The sequence below is a fragment of the Sapajus apella genome, unplaced genomic scaffold (assembly GCF_009761245.1).
Source record: "Sapajus apella isolate SASKATOON/1434 unplaced genomic scaffold, GSC_monkey_1.0 scaffold5, whole genome shotgun sequence".
In the NCBI taxonomy this organism is placed as follows: Eukaryota; Metazoa; Chordata; class Mammalia; order Primates; family Cebidae; genus Sapajus; species Sapajus apella.
This window is the reverse complement of record NW_022436945.1, coordinates 36992639-37012575: the sequence shown is the minus strand read 5'-3', so window position 1 is coordinate 37012575 and position 19937 is coordinate 36992639. Positions and strand designations below refer to the sequence as shown.

General features: G+C 34.5%; 1 protein-coding gene across 4 annotated transcripts in view; it reads left to right on the top strand.

The window, feature by feature from the left end:
* The window catches only part of NFXL1 (nuclear transcription factor, X-box binding like 1), a 67482-nt gene that overhangs the window by 37567 nt on the left and 9978 nt on the right, over window positions 1-19937 (top strand). For 2 of the 4 annotated variants that reach the window (XM_032274103.1, XM_032274102.1), the window contains exons 18-19: window positions 2191-2357; window positions 14171-14240. In XM_032274103.1, the coding sequence (XP_032129994.1) occupies window positions 2191-2357; window positions 14171-14240 (237 nt within the window). Of the gene's footprint in view, window positions 1-2190; window positions 2358-4646; window positions 5314-14170; window positions 14241-19937 lie in introns of those variants that run through there. The other 2 variants (XM_032274104.1, XR_004267506.1) reach the window with 2 other exon arrangements.

The following is a 19937-nucleotide window of genomic DNA, read 5'->3' as shown; positions in this document are numbered from 1 at the left end:
AGATTTATGGTGGATTATCCCAAAATTGCTTCCTGGGTTAAGGCTTTGGTTTTTCTTTTTAAATGAGAACTACATATGATATTTGATGGACAGACTTTCTGTATTTCTTAACTAAGATAGTCTTTCCTAGAAGGTAGAACTTGATATTGGAAGTAATCCAGGAAGATAATGGTGATTTTTTTGTTTCCCCCATAGCTGGAAGGAACTCATATTCTAAGTATAATTTTCATTTTGCAGATAGGGAAGCTGAAGCCCTGTGACTTGTCCATGATTATGCAACAGGAGAGTAGTAGATCAGAAAGTATTATGCCTGATCTTTTAACTCCCAGCCCAATGTGCTCTTCTACTCTTGTTGTTTAAATAGAAGATTATTGTAGGTGTAACACATAGTCAGGAAGAGCAAATGGAATAGACTCTTTATGTTAACTTTGGTTCTCTTTGCGTATTTTGTTACTCATTGCCTAATACTCGCTCAGTCTTTCCCATTTCAGAAAGTCATTTTACCGTTTTTACCCACTTGTGCAGATCAAAGACATAGGAATCATGCTTGATTTCTTTCTTGTCTTTCTTGTCCTTTTTTTCCAAAGAAAATCCTCCTAGGTTTATCTTCAAAATAGATCTTGACACTGACAGTTTCTCGTAACCTATAGCACTAATATCCTCATCTAAGCCACCATCACCTTTGACTTAGATTTCTGCAGTAGTTTCCTAACCAGCCTTTCTACTCTCACTGTGTTTTACTGCATCAGCCAGATTAATCTTTTAAAAAATGTAAATCAGGTATCATCTTCCTGCTCCACATCCTTTGATAGTTTTCAGTCACTCTCAGGCCAAAATTTAAATCCTTTTCAGTGGCCTATAAAGGCTCAATAATGATCTCACTCCTGTCTTTCCCAGCTTTCATCTAACTACTCATCACTCCCTTGCTTACTCACTTCTGCTTCTGTTCTTCCAGTTTCTTGAACATTCCACATTTGTCTTTCCTTAGAGCCTTTGTACTTGTTCTTTTCCTTTGGAACTCTCTATTCTGATGGTTCTCTCCCTCATTTAACTCGGTTTCTATTGACATGTGATCTTTATCAGGCAGGCTTCCTTCTTGTTGCTATCATCACTCTTTCTTATCCTGCTTTATCTTTCTTCAGATTAGTTACCAAGATATTATATTCATAATCTTACCTCCTCATATAAAGGTAAGTTCCAGGGGCCTGTCTCATGTCTTCCCAGTGCTAAGAACAATGCCTGGGACATAAGTATTGAGTATTTGTGGAATAAATGAATATGCCTTTTAAAAATAAAAATTATTTATAAAATAATATTTTTATAATTTGAAACAGTATTTCTTTTTAATCCTATATGTAAAAAAAATAGCTTAGAATTTTATCATAATAACTATTGTAATCATGGCTTCTCTTTGGAATTATGATAAAAACGTTTCACCTTTAACATTTAATACCCATGTCTATAGCTCTCTTATTTTACCTCAAGTACGACCTGAGAAAACAAACCATATCCTGAAACAAGTATTTTTAACCTTTTTTAGTAGATTCTAATGCTAGTTAACATTATTAAATCACTAGAGAAAAGGGAGGTGCCTTAAGTTACGTTGAGGTACATTTATTTGTAAAATGTAATTTAGCTTTAGTTCATTGATATGCATTAAAATATAAACTACTGGTCATTCTTTTTTCATTCTATATGTGTTTCTCTTTGGCAAGATGGGATAATTATCTTCCAACTGTTGAGTGCTTTGGATTTTTTATTTATGTGTTAACAATGTATTGATTCCTTTAGTTCAGTGATGATTATTGTATAGAAATGAATAAACATTTTTACTCTGTATATTTTCTTTTCTGTCTCTGATTATTCTTTAGGAAGTAATTTACATTTTTAGTGGGATACTTTATATGGTCAGGTTCATTTTAAGTTTCATTTAAAAATGAGGCAGTTTGACTTAATGAGGTTTATAAGCAAAAAAAAATCTATATGCACAATAGTCATATTGACAATCTTGCTATTCTTTAGTATGAATATTTTTAAGATAAATAAGAGTATGTACCATTTGATTAACTATGTTTCTAAGAGCTGCAGAAGTACTTTATTTTAATGGGATATATACATTTTATGACTCTAACATATAGAAATGTTAGGCTTACCTTGTACTTAGATGATTTATTTCTTGCTATTTTTCAGGCTGGCCCAGAATGCCTTCATTGTGAAGAAGGGTGCTCCAGGCCACGGCCACTAGGTTGTCTTCACCCATGTGTTTTGCCATGTCACCCTGGAGAATGTCCACCTTGTGTTCAGATGCTTAGAATAAAGTGTCACTGTAAGATCACAAGCCTGTATGTGGAATGTAGGTAAGTGGATTGAAAAAAAAAGTCTTATTGCAATTAGTTGAATTGGCATCTTTATAATAAGAACCCTTTATAGTCTAGTTTGCTTAAACTCTAGATACCTAGATTTTCCAATAGAGACCTGGAAGGAAGACATGTAGAATACTCCACTTTCTGGATACTTCATCATGATTTCAAACAGGGAAATTATGCTTTTATTTCCATTTCGAGATTCTGTATAAAATTTTGCTATGAAAATTTATTGCTTTTGAAAAAAATTAGAGAAATGCTGCTATAACTGATAGTTTGACTATGTCAAATTAGAATTTTGTTCAATCAAAATTTGACTTGTACATACAGCCACACCTTGTTTTTTTGGACTTTGCTTTATTGTACTTGACAGATACTGAGTTTTTTACAAATTGGAGTTTTTTGGCAACCTGCACTGAACAAGTCTATTGATGCCATTTTTCCAACAGCATGTGATTACTTTGTGTCTCTGTCACATTTTAGTAATTCTCACAATATTTCAAGTTTATTATTATTATTATTATTATAATATCTGTGATGATAACCTGTGTTCAGTGATCTCTGATGTTACCACTGTAATTGTTTTGGGGCGCCATGAACTGCACTTCTGTGAGACCTTGAATCATTGATAGATGTTGTGTGTGATTGAACTGCATCACTAGCAGTTCCCCTATCTCTCTCTTTCTCCTTGGGCCTCCTTATTCCAAGGAACAACAGTATTGAAATTAGGCCAATTAATAACCTTACAATGGCCTCTAAGTGCTCAAGTGAAAGGAACACATGTCTAACTTTAAATCAAAAGCTAGAAATGATTAAGCTTAGTGAGGCATGTCTAAAGCTGAGCTAGGCTAAAAGTTAGATCTCTTGCACCAAACAGTTGTGAATGCAAAGGAAAATTTCTTAAAGGAAATTAAAGTTCATTCCAGTGAACATAGAATGATAAGAAAGCAAAGCAGCCTTATTGCTGATACGGAAAAAGTTTTAGTGGCCTGGATAGAAGGTCAAAGCAGCCACAACATTTAGAGATGTTCCTAACTCTCTTCAATTCTGTGAAGACTGAGAGAGGTGAGGAAGCTGCAGAAGAAACATTTGAAGGCAGCATAGGTTGGTTCATAAGGTTTAAGGAAGAAGCCATTTCTATAACATAGAAGTGCAAGGTGAAGCAGCAAGTTATCCAAGAAGGTTTAAATAAGATCATTGATGAAGGTGGCTACACTAAACAACAGATTTCCAATGTAGACAAAACAGCCTTCTATTGAAAGAAAATGCTATCTAGGGCTTTCATAGCTAGAGAAAAGTCAACGCCTGGCTTTAAAGTGTCAAAAGACAGGCCAACTCTCTTGTTAGGGCCTAATGCAGCTGGTGACTTTAAATTGAGGCCAGTATTCATTTACTACTCTGAAAATTATGCTAAATCTGGTCTGCTTGTGCTCTGTAAATGGAACAACAAAGCCTAGATGACAGTATATCTGTTTACAGCATGGCTTACTGAATATTTTAAGCCTGCTCTTGAAACCTGATCAAAAAGATTCCTTTTAAAATATTACTGCTCGTTGACAATATACCTGTTTACCCAAGAGCTATAATGGAGATATACAAGGAGATGAATGTTTTGTTCATGCCTGCTAACACAACATCCATTCCGCAGCCCATGGTTCAAGGAGTAATTTCAACTTTCAAGTCTCATTTTTTAAGAATACATTTTATAAGGCTATAGCTGCCAGATGTAGGTATTGATTTGTCTGATGGATCTGGGTAAAGTAAATTGAAAATGTTCTGGAAGGGAGTCACCATTCTAGATGTTGTTAAGAACATTCATATCAACAGGAACAGGAGTTTGGAAGAAGTTAATTCCGGCCCTCATAGATTACTTTGAGGGATTCAAGCCTTCAGTGCAGAAAGTAACTGTAGATGTGGTGGAAATAGCAAAAGGACTATAATTTAAAAGGAGCCTATAGATGGGACTGAATTGCTGCTAATAAAACTTTAATGGATGAGAAGTTGCTTCCAATGGATGAACAGAGAAAGTGGCTTCTTGAAATGGATTCTACTCCTGGTGAAGATGCCATGAACATTGCTGAAATGACAAAGGATTAGGATTTAGAATATTACCCAAACTTAGTTAAAGCAGCAGAAAGGTTTAAGAGGAATTTAGAAAGAAGTACTACTGTGGGTAAAATGCTATGAAACACAGCCTCGCATGCTACAGAGAAATCTTCCTGAAAGGAAGAGTCAATGATGCAGCAAACTCTATTGTTGTCTTATTTTTTAAAATTGCCACAGCCACCTCAGTCTTCAGCAACTACCACCCTGATTGGTCAGCAGCCATAAATATCTAAGCATGATGCCCCACCTGCAAAAACATTAGGACTGACTGAAGGCTCAGATGTGCATTAGCAGTTTTTAGTAATAAAGCATTTTTAAGTTAAGGTATACACGTTTTTTATGATTTAATGCTATTGCATACTTAGTAGATTGCAGGATTGTTTGAGCATAACATTTATATGCACTGGGAAACCAAAAATTTGTGTGATTTGCTTTAGTATAATATTCACTATATTAAGGTGGTCTAGAACTGAACCTGCAGTATCTCTGAGCTATGCCAGTAGTTTACTTAGGCATAATTTTTAAGCTATAGATTTTGTTGTTGTTGTTGTTACTTTTTGAGACGGAGTCTTCCTCTTTCGCCCAGGCTTGAGTGCAGTGGTGCCATCTCAGCTCACTGCAACCTCCGCCTCCTGGGTTCTTGCAATTTTCCTGCCGTAGCCTCCTGGAGTAGCTGGTACTACAGGTGTGGGCCGCAACGCCTGGCTAATTTTTTGTATTTTTTAGTAGAGACAGGGTTTCACCGTGTTGCTTAAGCTATAGATTTAAAACATAGGCCTTTGTTTATTACAAATGTTGCTGTTATAGCATCTATCACAGTAGGATATGATCAGTATATTTTCTTACTTTAAAAAAATACAAATTTTTGTTTATGGATGATTTTGATGGAAGAAAAAAAATTCCCTTTTCTTCTGTTTAATAATGATACAACATAATTTACCACTTAACTCTCTCCTGGCTATTTCACTCCAGTCCGTAAAGTGAGCTTTTTATAAATTTATTTTACTCAAGTTTCATTGGGGAATGTTACTTTATTTTGCATTTTTTAGTATAATTACATTTTGAAAAATTCTCGTTCTTATCAGCTAATATTTGTTTTTGTTCCCTAGAGTCTAGACTCATGCTTTGGTAAATTGTAGAAGACAAATTTATTCTTTTCTTATGTTAAAGTTATTTTGTTGAAATTTCATAAAGTATTATAATTTTTAATCTTAGAAGTTTTGTACAGGGAATTTAGAGGGCAATTTTGCATTATTAATGGATGATAACGGATGAACTTGAGCAGTATTATACCTGCATTCTGTTATTTATATAGCTTGTTTCTTATGAAACTTTCACCCATGAATTTTAGTATCCATTGATGATTCTATCACAGTTGTTACTGTGATAGCATTTGAGAAAATAGAGGAAGCTCTCAAGAACAACACACGTGTGCGTGTATGCCCAGATGCTTTATTAATGAAACCCTTGACCATTTAATCCCAGTGATACTACATGTTCTAGAGCATAGAAACCCAAGGAATTAACCAAGTGTATTTTATAAAACAAAAAGTGGCCAAGTGGGAATTTTCTAACGCCATCTTCTACATTTATTAATTGACATTTCACTGTAAAAGCTCTCTCGACCTTGTATGTTAATACTAGCATTAACGAGTGGATTCTTTATTCGTTTCTTCACATCATTTTGATGTTTAATTTATTGAACACCAAAGGCACATGGGAGTGTCTTTAAATTGGTTCCCATTTCTTTTTGATGTGTTTTCATCCTTGTGTTAGTATTTTCTTTTTTTTCTGGCTGATAAAAATGTCCCAGGCTCATCTTTTACTTTGCCTATCCTAGCCCAAGACTTAGACATTTCTCTGAGGGCCTTTTTGGTGGACAGTGATATTGAAAATCCACTTGGTATGCTTATTGCTCCTTGTGTATCATTACTTCTAGGCTCTCTGTTTTGATAAGGACCATTTTAAAATTTATTTTTATGAATTGACTGTTGACATCCTTTGTGTATTTTTTTTTCCTTGGGGTGTTGGTCTTTCCCGCTTAATTTCCTGGGTTTTTCAATAGTTCTTTATGTATTAGGAATATTAACCATTTAAGTATAATATATACTGCAAACATCTTCTGCCTCTTTGTTGTCTTTTGAGCTAGCTTATGGGTTGTCATTTTTGGGTTTTTTTTCTTTTCTTTTCTTTTTTGCCTTGCGGAGACTTTTTAATGTAATTATATCTTGTCTTTACAATACTTCTGCTTCATAATTGTCATCTCTTATCGTTGGTTAACATCTCTAGTCCAGTGTTAGATAGCGTTGGCCCTGCCTTGTTTGTTTCTTTAATTACTTCCTGTATTTCTACATTGTGTAAGATGTTGGCTTTATCACCATGTTAGAGAGTATTCAACAATTTCTGTTTTCTTGAGTGTATGTGTATATTTAAATCAGGATTGGATGCTGAATTTGCCAAATGATGTTTTAGCATCTATGGAGATAATCATACCATTTTAATCCTTAGCTTTGTTGATTTTAATCTGTTAATATTTTATTTAGCATTTAAAATATTTATAAATTGTATTTGTCTATAGTTTTTAAATTTTGTATTGTTTATCAAATTGGGGTGTCAACTTTATGTTTGTTTTATAAAATAAACTTGGCTATTTTCTCGATTTTCTATACTTTAGAATACATCATGTAGTATCATTGAGGGTTTTATGGAATTCCTCTGTGAAACCATCTGGACCTGGCATGTGTGTGTTGTTTTTGATAACTTTCTCTATTTTTTTCTAAGGAAAATTTATCTCTCTTATTGGGTCATTTTTGGAAAACGATTTTCCTTGGAAGTTATCTGTTTAATCTAGGTTTTTCAAATTTATTTATGTAAAAGTTTATAAAGTAGTTGCTTACTGTAATTAAAATTTTGTTTTATGATTTCCGCGTTCTCATTCTTATTTTGAATATTTTTGCTTTCTCCCTCTTTCTTGAGTGTTAGGCAGTAAATTTTTTATTTTAAAAACCTAGGATTTTGATTAACTGGATTGACTGTTCTTTTATTCTTCACCACATTTTTCTGCTCTTATTTTACTGTTTCCTTTAAAAATACTATTATTTCCTTTAAAAAGAAATTTCTGAATTTTTTTTTTTTTTTTTTGAGACGGAGTTTCACTCTTGTTACCCAGGCTGGAGTGCAATGGCGCAATCTCGGCTCACCGCAACCTCCGCCTCCTGGGTTCAGGCAATTCTCCTGCCTCAGCCTCATGAGTAGCTGGGATTACAGGCACACACCACCATGCCCAGCTAATTTTTTGTATTTTTAGTAGAGACGGGGTTTCACCATGTTGACCAGGATGGTCTCGATCTCTTGACCTCGTGATCCACCCGCCTCGGCCTCCCAAAGTGCTGGGATTACAGGCTTGAGCCACCGCGCCCGGCCAATTTCTGAATTTTTTAAAAAGAATTGGGAATTTAATTCATTTATTTTCATGCTTTCATTTTTATCATAGATGTACTTAAAGGTTGTGGATTATTTAATTATTGGTTTAGGAATATTCCCTATATTCATATGTATATTACTTTCTTTATATTTGAGAGTTTCTGTTTTTACATTATATTTCCTCCTGTACTCAAGAGTTTTAAAGTAGAACATCTACTTTTATTGCACTGTGGTCTGAGCATGTGTTTGTAATATTTTTCTAATTTATTACAAAATAACAGTGCTTCCTTTGTAAAATAAAGTGATCAATTTTTGTGAATATTCTATGTGCTTTAGGAGATGTAGTCTGTTAATAATCAGTATATAAGATTTGGAATGTGTGTATGTATCATTTTTTAATACAATAGCTTTGTCTTATAGTGAAAATACTGTATTAAAATTCCGTATTATTAGTGTATTTCTTTTTGTTTTTGTTTTTTGATACATAGTCTCACTCTATTGGTCAGGCTAAAGTACAGTGGTATGGTCATGGCTCACTAACTCCTGGGCTCAAGTGATCCTCCCACCTCAGCGTCCTATGTAGCTAGGGCCACAGGCACATACCAACACATCTGGCTAATTTTAAATAAATTTTTTGTAGAGATGTGCTCTCGCTATGTTGCCCAGACTGGTCTCAAAACATCTGGGCTTAAGACGTCCTCCTGCCTCAGCTTCTTAAAATGTTGGGATTACAGGCATGAGCCATCACACCTAGTCTATTAGTGTGTTTCTGTATCTCTTTGCAACTGCCGTAGTTTTTGCTTATAAAGATGATTAAGCTGTTATATGTTGTGCAGAGTTTTTAATAATTATGGCTTCTAGCATTAAGAGGTATCCTTTGTTACATTTAATACCTTTGGCTTAAATTCTTATGCATCCCCTTTTTCACTTTAATAGGTAAGTTAAGTCCTTTAACAACTTTTAATATCACTAATATCTTTGGTTTAGCTCTGAGTTATTACTTTATGATTACTGTTTGTGTTATGTCACTTTTTGTTTATGTGATTTGTTTTTGTTGCTCTTATTTAAAAGTTTTTCCTATTTAGTCAGGTTTATTTTTTGTGTGTGTGGTTGATTATTTTTGTATTTGTACCTTTTTAATGTCTTTAGACACTTGTTTCTTTCATCTTTTACTAACTGGTTTGTCAGCTTTTAATTTTATCACCTGGTTCTCATTTAAGACTGAATGACAGCCAGTGAGTTTATTTTATTTGTCTTTTTCTTCTTTCCTTCTCCTCTAATTGTTTAGTTGCATGCTTTATTCTTTTTCAGAACATACAACATTTATATATTATTCTACACTCATTCCCATCTTTTTTTCTTAGATTTTCAATTTTAAATTTTCACCACCAGTTTTTTCTGAAATTTTGTAATCTTCTCTTCTTTGAATGAAGTACATCCTCTAGTAGATTCCCCAAGAGAGCTCATGGGCATAGTATTCCCTGAATGCTTAATTCTTAAACATTCCCTTGCATGTTTAAGAATGTTTTGCTATAGCATTTTTAATTGTGTAAAAAGTCTTTTATTTATGTGTTGTTTCCTAGAGTTTCTTGGAAATGCTGCTCCATGCTACTTACATTTATATTTTACTTTTGAGAAATTTGATGCCAGTCTGTTTTTTCCTTAGGAGTTAATTGATCTTTTTTGCCTGGGACTCCTAAAAGTTGTTTCTTTCTCCTTCGTTTCCCTCCTCTGTCTTTAAAATCTAATGTTTTTTATTAAGGTATGACTCAGGGTTAATAATTTTTGATAAATTTTTCCAGGTACCTGATGACCCCTTTCAACATATAAGTTCAGTATTTTTATTTTCCTGGATTATAATTTCAAATACCAGCTCTATTTCATTAATTTTGTTTTTGTTTTTTAGTGCTACCAATTGTATGTATGTTGGATTTTCTTCTTCTGTCTCCCATTTCAATCACTTACTTCTTTGACATCTTGTTTCTATCATCTAGGTTGTTTTGCTGTCTCATTTCAGGGACCCTTATTAAATTTTGATTCAAGTATGTTCTTCTGTAAATATGTTCTTCCATGAGCACTTTGTAATTTAGTTTTAATTTCTGATGTAATTTTATCTTAATTTTTTTTCCTGAATTCAGTCAACCTTTGTACATTTCTTTTTCTTTTTTCTTCTCCATTATGCTCTTAGGTTTTGCTTTTCTGACTTAAGGTGGTAATGTATTGAAGGGCCCTATACCATGCTCATATTGGGTAATTTGCTAGGACTCCCAGCACTCAGCATATAGTTATACCTACAGCTATGAGTTATTACAACAAAAGGCTAGAAGGCACAGTCAGCAAAGGGAAAAGGTAGATGAGGTGAAGTGTACTAATCACAAGCATCTAGAGTCTCCTCCCAGCGGAGTCACATGGGATGTGCTTAATTCCCCCACCACTGAGTTGTGACAACACTTGTAAAATGTTTCTAACCAGAGAAGTTCATTAGAGACTGAGCATCTAGAGGTTTTTATTGGGGGAAGTTTACATAGGCAGCCTCACCTGGCACATACCAAAGTTCAGTACTCTCAGTGGGAAAGCAACTGTTCAGCATAAACCATTTGATTTGTACAAACAGTTTAGACATAGTCAGCTGTTCTTACCAGTTCTGGGAGTGGTGGGAACGTTCCTGAAATCCAAATTCCCAAGCACCAGCCAGAGGCTAGCCTTATAAGGAGGCCTTTCAAAAGATAGCAGTCAGGTCTGCTAGGTTAACACTTCTCTGTACAGATGGTGGTTCATATATTCAGTTTGGAATATTATGTTTCAGTTTTCTTCTTTGTAATTCTTTTTTTGGGTGAGAGATATAGAAGGGAATTTTCATCAACTAAAAGGCTTTAGGTATCATTTTCTGTTTATTTTCTCTAGTAGTTTTTTACAGATGTAAATTATGTCTCTTTATGGTTTTTTTTTTTTTTTTGGACAGAGCTTAGTATAAGATTTCTAGTTGATGACCACTCTTGACAGATGGAAAAATACAATTTTTAAAATGGTTGGTGTTTTAGGGTGTGCTGGGAAGAGGGAGAAGAGTTATGTGTCCTTATTTTACTTTTGTTTCCTTTGGTCTTGCAAGATCCTAAATTTCCCTTCTTCTTTTGCCACATCTCCAAAGTCTAAAGCCTGCCTTTTCCTTTTTACCTTTTCCCAGAGTGCTGTCTTTCCAAGATTGGCTACTTGAATCTTGTGTACTTTTTTCATTTTTATTTTTTTTGAGACAAGGTGTCTCTCTGTCTCCCAGTCTGGATGCAGTGGCACACTCATGGCTCACTGCAGCCTTGACCTCCCAGGCTCAGGTGATCTTCCCACCTCAGCTTTCCTGGTAGTTGGGGCTATAGGTGCACACCGCCACACCAGGTTAATTTTGGTGTTTTTTTAATAGAGACATGGTTTCTCCATGTTGCCCAGGCTGGTTGTAACTCCTGGGCTCTGGCGTTTCACCCTCCTCGGCCTCCCAGAGTGCTGGGATTACAGGTGTGAGCCACTACACCCAGCCTTGTGTGCTTTTTAAAGTCTATTCCCTTCAGTTAGTGCTGTGGTCTACAAGGATATTTTCAGTATTTTCATGCTTAGGGAGACCTTTTTCTGTTGTGATTTTAGCTCAGCTCCTCTTCTCTTTTCCATTCAGTTTTTTTTTCAGATCTCCACTAGCTCTATCAAAATACTTGCATTGGGAGCTTGACAAACAGCTCTATCAGGAATTTTTTTTTTTTTTCTAGTTATAGGCAATTTGAAGTTTATAGAAACTTGTATCTTCAAGTTGTGCTGCGGCATGGGATTTAGTCATTTTATTTGTTATTAATGAGCTATTTTTTTTTTTTTGAGGGAGATGTGTGGATATATTTGGATTGTGGTGGCTTCCATTACCTCAGCACTACAGATTTTTTTCCTTTTCTTAAATACATATTGAAGTGTATTTTTAAATATAGAATTCTGTTGATTAGTTCTAATAATTTAATTTGCTTTCAATTCAGTGAATTATTTAAGTCATCTTTTCCTCCTGTGTGGAAATAAAAAACACAAACTGGTTTTCCTCTGCTCTTACACCACAATAATCAACACAAAAGACTTTTGTGACCAAATGTTTGGGAGTTTCTTCCAACCAATAAGCAAGCAATTAGTTCTGTAGCAAGCACCAGCTGGGTGTCCTCTAATTCAGCTCTGAGAACCTGGAGAAGGGGTCAGATCCTGTAGGCTGAGGTTCAGTCTCACAAGACTGCCTCCCCTTCAGACACCAGTCTCAAATTCAGGCCTCTGGAATTTCTGACTGACCGCCTTCAAGTTTAGGTTCACATGGCCCCCTCTTTGGGTTTGATTAATTTGCTAGAGTGCCTTACAGATAGATCTCAGAGAAAAATTTATGTTTATTGGTTTATTATAAAGGATATTGTAAAATATACCAATGAGAAAATACATAGGGTGAGGTATAAAATAAGGGCATAGTGATTCCATTCCTACCCTGCCCCATCATTTGGAATACCACCTCCGGGAACCTCTGTGTTCTGCTGTTCATAAGTTTTTGTACCCTTTCTTCTTGGGCCATTATGGAGAATTCATTGGATAGGCATGACTGAAGTATGGACACTCATGTAGAAGTGACTGGACAGAGGGTATGATTTAATAATAGGCTGAGTGAGGAAACCGAGCAAGGCCTGTCTGTTTCAGTTCTTTTTGGCCTGTCTGTGCAGCATTCCTTCGTCCAGAGTATGGGACAGGACTCCTTCTGAAATGGGGTCTTATGACCTACAATCAGACAAGGTAGGTCAGAATTTCTTTATGGCCTGCTCAAGACAGAAAGGCGGAAGAAGATAATATTTTTAGTTAATGGCCTACCTTGGGGAGTGATGAGCCAAGAACCATGGATGAAAGCCAATATGTATATATTACTATGCTATAGTCTTTTTCTGCTTCATGTTTATTTCTTCTGTAGAATTTGGATATAGAAGATATAGACCTTGAAAAGTTAATTTATTCCTAATTAAAAAGTAACAGGAACAAAATAATATTAACTCTTAAGTTCAGAGATGAACATTCTACTTGTAAGAATCTTAAAAATGCAATAGTGTTTAATAGAGCCACCACAAAAACTTTGTGGCATTAAGTGAAACTTTGCCAAGAAATATCTTAGAGCATATTTATAGCTAATTTAATATGAATATTTAGATAATAATTTTAATTAGCATTAAGAAGACTAATCTTATGGTATATATTGGCAGTTATGTCTGATAAAAGCAAGAATAGGAAAAGCAAGAAAATACAGAATAAAGGAAAGGAGAAAAAAAGTAATGAGAAAGAGAAAGGTGAGATGCTTATGATAGGGAGTTTTAAATTGTCACTAGTTACTGACTTAGGCAGTGTCTATTGGAAAGTAGGTTTATTCCTTAGTGTTTATGACTTTTTTCTGAATTATTCACTGAGCTATAAAAGCATTTTTGTTCTAAAACGATCAGACCCAAAGTGAATTTTTATTTTATTTTATTTTATTTTTTTGAGACAGAGTCTCACTTGGTCACCCAGGGTGGAGTGCAGTGTCACAATCTTGACTCACTGCATCCTCCGCCTCCTGTGTTCAAGTGATTCTCATGCCTCAGCCTCCTGAGTAGCTGGGATTACAGGTGTGCAACACCTGGCTAATTATTGTATTTTTAGTGGAGATGGGCTTTTGCCATGTTGGCCAGGTTGATCTTGAACTTTCAGCCTCAAGTGATCCACCTGCCTTAGTCTCCCAAAGTGCTGGGATTACAGGCTAGAGCCACTGTACCTTGGCTAAAGTGTATTAATTTCTAATATTAATAGCTTACCCAAGCTTTTTAAGTAAGTTAATTATATTTCTCCAAATAGCCTAAATTCCTCAATTTGAACATATTAAATAACTAATTTTAAAATTATTTGTGTAGGGGCATTAAGAACAATTGTAATTATGAATTATAATAATAAATCTATAGGGAAAGATAGTTACAGAAACTATTAAAGAGAGGCCAGGCACAGATGGTATTTTGTGTGTATTTTGTACTTACAGCAATTAACACGTTTGGCATTTGACTTTTAGTAGTAAAGGGCTGGATGATTTGAGTTATCAGAACAGATAAATAATTTGAAGATAATTGTTACAGAGAGAGAAATTAAAGTATTTCCTAGGAAAAAAGATAATTTTATGGATATGTTTGAAATCGTGAGTTATTTTTAGAAAAATTACGCTATAAAATGGATTTTTGTTTGAATGTCATCAACTTTCTTATTTTTAGAAAAATAACCACAGCTGATGTAAATGAAAAGAACCTCCTCAGTTGTTGCAAAAATCAGTGCCCTAAAGAGGTAAGCTTTAGTAGAACCTTTTAAATTGTATTCCTTGGGCATTGTTTCTCTCGGATTTTCATTTTCCTTGTTCCATCAAATTATTTCAGGTCATCTCTGGTGTATCATTTTTAATAAAAACTTAAGACATATGATTAGGGTAGATGCATCTCACTTAATAAATTTGGTGATATTAGGACCTGGAATGACCCTTTGAAGATTTTTTTTTTTTTAAAGCAATTTTAAAGATAGCTTACACACTTTATACAATAAAACATTGACCTATGCTTATCCCTCAAAATGTGATTCATACTTAAAATAGGTCAAGAATGATGTGGGTCTTGGCAGTTAGACAGTAAATCTATAGTAGGGTATTTTTAAAAATAGGGGTGCATGTGTGTATGCATGTGCATGTTTATGTATCTGTGGTGGGATAATGTGCGGGATAGGTATTCATATCCACAGCATTATGAAGATGGTGATGTAGAAGATACCTCTGTACATTTTCATTGTGGCCTTTGATGTTGGTACTGTTAAGATATTGAATCTTTCAAGTTCACTACTATGTTAATTAATATAAAGCATTCACCTATAAAATTGTGTTTTTAAAGATTCTGATGCTTATATAAGCATTTTATTGAAACTAAAACTATCAAAAGGTAGTTAGAAAAAATTGTGCAAAGTAAAAAGGAAAGGAAACTCACTAGTGATTTATCCTGCTAAAAATTTGAGAAGCCAAAGCAGTCCATCTGCATTTGGTCAGCCTGAAAGGGAAGATGCACTTTTGGATTTGGGAATGGGACAGTTAATATTACTTCATTTGGGTAGATACTTAAAAAGGAATCCTTTTGACTTACAGATATACTATGTAGTACCTTTTTTCTTTAAATTGTCTCTATGTACTTAACCTGTTTCTCACCTTACATAGAGTCCAATGACAACTAAGTCTTAAATATCATAATCAGTCTTTGATTAAGTATGAAACAGGAATCAATACATTATATACCTTTTAAATATTTTCATTTAAGACTTTGGACCACTTTTTATGGATTTATTTATTTTAAGATCTGTTAGAAATGGAGAGTTTTTAAATTTATGTAAGAGTATAAGAAGAGAGGCCATTTGCAGTAATAATTGATTATCTTAATAGTCCTGTCTTTATTATATAAGTAAAACTAGGGCATGGGATATTTCAAATTTAATTTTTGAATTATTCAAATCCTGAACTTCCCTTGTTAAAATAAATTTTATCCCATCCCAATTCAGATTCCAGGTAATAAGTAGTCAGGAATGTTTTATTTTTAATCTTACTCAGTAACATGGTATGGTTTACGTAGAAATATGGTAATTTAATTCAGGTGTTGCTAATTTGTAACTTAGAATTGCCTTAGCTTTAAGTAAGTTGTGCTGCTATGACTTTTGGTGGGACTACATGGGTCATTTTCATGATTTTGGATTCTAGGTCCTTCTGGAGCCCCTGGTATTGCCAGGAAATCCTTGGGCTTTCTTGAAAAATATATCTGTAGCCTGGGAGCATTCCAAATGGCCATTATAGTTTGGGACAACCTAAGAGTAGACAGGTGAATTTCACTATGTCAAGTAGAACTCAATCATTTATGGTCTCTTGACTTTGGTTATGCCATAACAGTAATTCTAATCCTTTGAGATTCATCAGAATCACTTTAAGGGTTTGTTAAAACAGAGATTGCTGGGCTGGGTGCCGTGGCTCATGCCTGTAATCCCAGCACTTTGGGAAGTTGAGGATCACCGGGGGTCGGGAGTTCGAGACCAGCCTGGCTAACATGGTGAAACCCCATTTCTACTAAATATACAAAAAAAAAGAAATTAGCCAGGCATGGTGGCGTGTGCCTGTAATCCCAGCTATTCAGGAGGCTGAGGCAGGAGAATCGCTTGAACCCAGGAGGCAGACGTTGCAGTGAGCCGAGATTGCTCCACTATACTCCAGCTTGGGCAACAAGAGCGAAACTCCTTCTCAAAACAAAACAAAACAAAACAAAACAAAACAAAATACAGATTGCTGGGCCTCCCTCTAGAGTTTCTGATTTTGTAGGCCTGGAGTGGGGCCCAAGATTTGCATTTCTATTAAATAGTAAGCTCTTAAGTAATAATGATACTGTTGGTCCAAGAGTACACATTGAGAACCAGTGAGCTACAGAATGAGGTCATAATTAGAATCAGCCTAGAAGTATATCACTCTGAATCTTTGTACTTTAGTTAAGGTATGGGATTCTGGTAAATTCTGATGTACTAATAAACTCTTACTTATATTCTCCTTTCTTTTCCATACTGTAGATTGTTATGGGCAGGGGACTATATCATATTTGTCTTTGTATGCAGTGCCTGGTTCATGGGCTGTACACATTAAGCTGCTGGTAAATGTTGAATGAATATTAATAAAAGAATGAATTGTGAGAGTGAAGGATAGGCATAAGCATATCCTTCCAGCTCCACTGTGTCTCTGATATACACGCTATGGATTATTTAATTAGGTTTGAATTTAACTAAATGAAAACATAAGGATGCCTTTAAGAACATACCTTTAAACCATGCCCCACATATGCATTTCTGCTCTTTTATAAAAGAGATGTAAAGAGGAACGAAATGGAAGTTTTATTTTATTACATGGTCTGGGGCTTCAGTTATTTTATTTTTAAAAATTGTTTAAAGTTTTTAATTGATACAATTTTCTATATTTATCACAGACAACATGTTTTAAAATATGTGTACATTGTGGAATGGCTAAGTTAATTATGCATTTTTTTAATGATGAGAACACTTAAAATCTACTCTCTGAGCAATTTTTAAGAATACAATATATGTTATTAACTATAGTCACCATTTTGTACAATAGATCTTTTGAGTTTATCCCTCATATCTAACTGAAATGTTGTATACTTTGACCAACATTTCCCCAGTCACTTTCTGTCCCCCAGCCACTGGTAACTACCGTTATGCTCTTTCACTTTTATGAGTTCACCTTTTTTTATTTCACATATAAGTGAGATCATATGGTATTTCTGCTTTTTAAAATTATTTCTGATTTTGGTTTTCTCATTCCCATGCAAGCTTTTCTACTTTTTACTTGGGAAAATTATTTAACTTTTCTGTAACTGCACTTGTTCATATATAAAATGAGACACCAATAATACTTAAGAGTGCTGAGTATTAAGTGAGGTAATAACATGTAACTGACTTAGTTAATGGTAAGTGCTATATATATGGTAGCTATGGTGATTATGCTTGGGTATTTATCTACAAACAATATTGTTCTGCAAGCTTTTCTTAGTTCTTTTGAAAGAAGGCTTTTCCTATTATTGAGATTAAAGTGGAACACTTTGATGCAGACAGTGTTGTCAGTAAACCATTTGGTATGACTTACTGAAGTTCTAGCAGAATGATGTTGAGGGTTGAGTAGAGTAGAAAAAACCCATCTCACTTTGAGTGTGAAGGGTAATACATCTCATGTCTCAGTGAATACCAGGGTTGGATATTTTAGAAAGACCTCTGTTTTTTGCTGTGAAATCTGTAATAAAGATAACCATTGTTTTATTTTATGCATTCAAGTCAGCTTTCTTTTTAACTACTTTTCAGTTTTTTCAAAATATAACCTGGCTTTTGGGATAACATACACTTACTTGCACATTTAACAGGAAAATGGTCATGTGAGTTAATTTTTTTAAGCAGCGAAATATCACATATATACCTTAAAGTACATAACATAAATATATACAGCTTAACAGTTAAAAAGTGAATACCATGTTAACACTACCCAGTTCAAAAAATCAATTAATGCTAGCATACCAGAAATCTACCAAGGTCTCTGTTTGACTGCAGTTCCCATCCTCTATCCTATATGTTAACCACCATTGGCCTTTTATAGTAATCCTTTCCTTACTTTTATTTATAGTTTTTACTACCAGTATGTACATCTGCAAACAATATTGATTGTTTGCCAATGTTATAAGTTTAAAAGCAAGCACTTTTGTGTCTTGCTTATATATGTTTGTCATTTTTAATTGCATGTAGCTGTAGTCCATTGATTCCATCGTATAAGTACACTATAATTTACTTGTTTTACTGTGAGTAGACATTTGAATAATTTCCAGCTGGGGCTATTATAAAAAATACTGCTGTGAACATTCTTGCCGTTGCATCCTGGTACATATGTGCACAGATTTCTGTAGGCATGCAGTAGTATAATTGCTTGACCATAGGGAATGTATAATTTCAACTTTAATAATATCAAATTGATTTCCAAAATGGTTGTATCAATTTATAATCAGTAACGTTTCTAGTTATGGAAAAGTATGAGAAAGTTTTTCAACACTCCATTGGTGAAAGTTCTTGTTTCACATCCCTACCAACATTTTGTGTGGTTAGCATTTTTTATTTTTGCCAGTCTTTTTGCATCTCATTGTGATTTTAATTTATGTTATCTGATTGCTAGTGAGTTGGAATACGTTCAGGATTAGAGGTGTTACTTTGCCTGTGGGACATACGTTGGATACCAGCACAGTGTACTCCTAGATGAGCTTCAGTTTTCCTAGTTGCAAGTTGCAGAATTAGTTTTGGCTTACTTATGGCAAAAAGGAAAAAAAAAAAAGAGAGAAAGAGAGAAGACATTGTGGGGCATATTTGTAAGACATTGGAGAGCAGTTCACAGATTCTGAAGGAAATGCTATACAGCCACGCTTTGGGAAAGGCAGGATTTCTGCAGCCTAAGGAGGCTTTACAGTGAGATGGCTACTTAAACCACCATCTCACTGTTTTAAGTTTTTAGAGAGAAAACTTCCAAGTTCCCAAGAGAGAAAACCTAATAGACTCCCTATTGGATCCAAGGGCTCCTTTTGGCACTGGGGGAATTACAGTGAACCAGGCAGTCATCCTAGTTTATTTCTTCTACAACTTTTACCAGTATATGGTAGTTAGTTGAGGTGGAAGGATCAAAAGAAGGATTTAGAGAAAAAAAGATACATTTATTGAAGGCACAAGACCCAGCCAGAGAAAAGATAGACTTTGAAGATGTCAATGAAATTGTCAAGATGAATATGAGGTCTTTTAGGAGGCAAAAAGATATAACATCAAGACCAGTGATTTTTAACCTTTCATCAATCCCCAGCACAACAGAACACTGATTAAAGTGAGAGACAATACTATATATTTTCAGAAGGTCTTCTTTTATTGAATCTGATAAGCTTCCCTATTCCTTTCTCCTATAGAATCATTGATTTAAATGATAGAGACCAGAGGCTGAGAAGGATGTGGGGAAGGGGATGAAGTGATGTGGATAAGGGGTGCAAACACATGGTAAGATAGGAGGAATAAATTCGTGTTCCATAGAACAGTAGGGTGATTATAGTTAACAATAATGTATTAAATATTTCAAAATAGCTAGAAGAGAGGACTCGAAGTGTTCCCAAAACATAGAAATGATCAATACTCAAGATGATAGATACCCCAGATACCCTGACTTGATCATTATACATTTCATGTATGTAACTAAATATCACATCTGTCCTATAAATACATACAAATATGTAATAACAAATATATAAATTTGAAGTAGAATGGTTAGTTACTTTTTAAGAGAAGATGACTGATTACCTTAGAGATTAATTAAGGAAAGATGATATAGAGATGTATTTTGAGAAAAAGAAGAAGTGGTGAGCTAATGCCAAATGTTTATGAAGTCTAGCT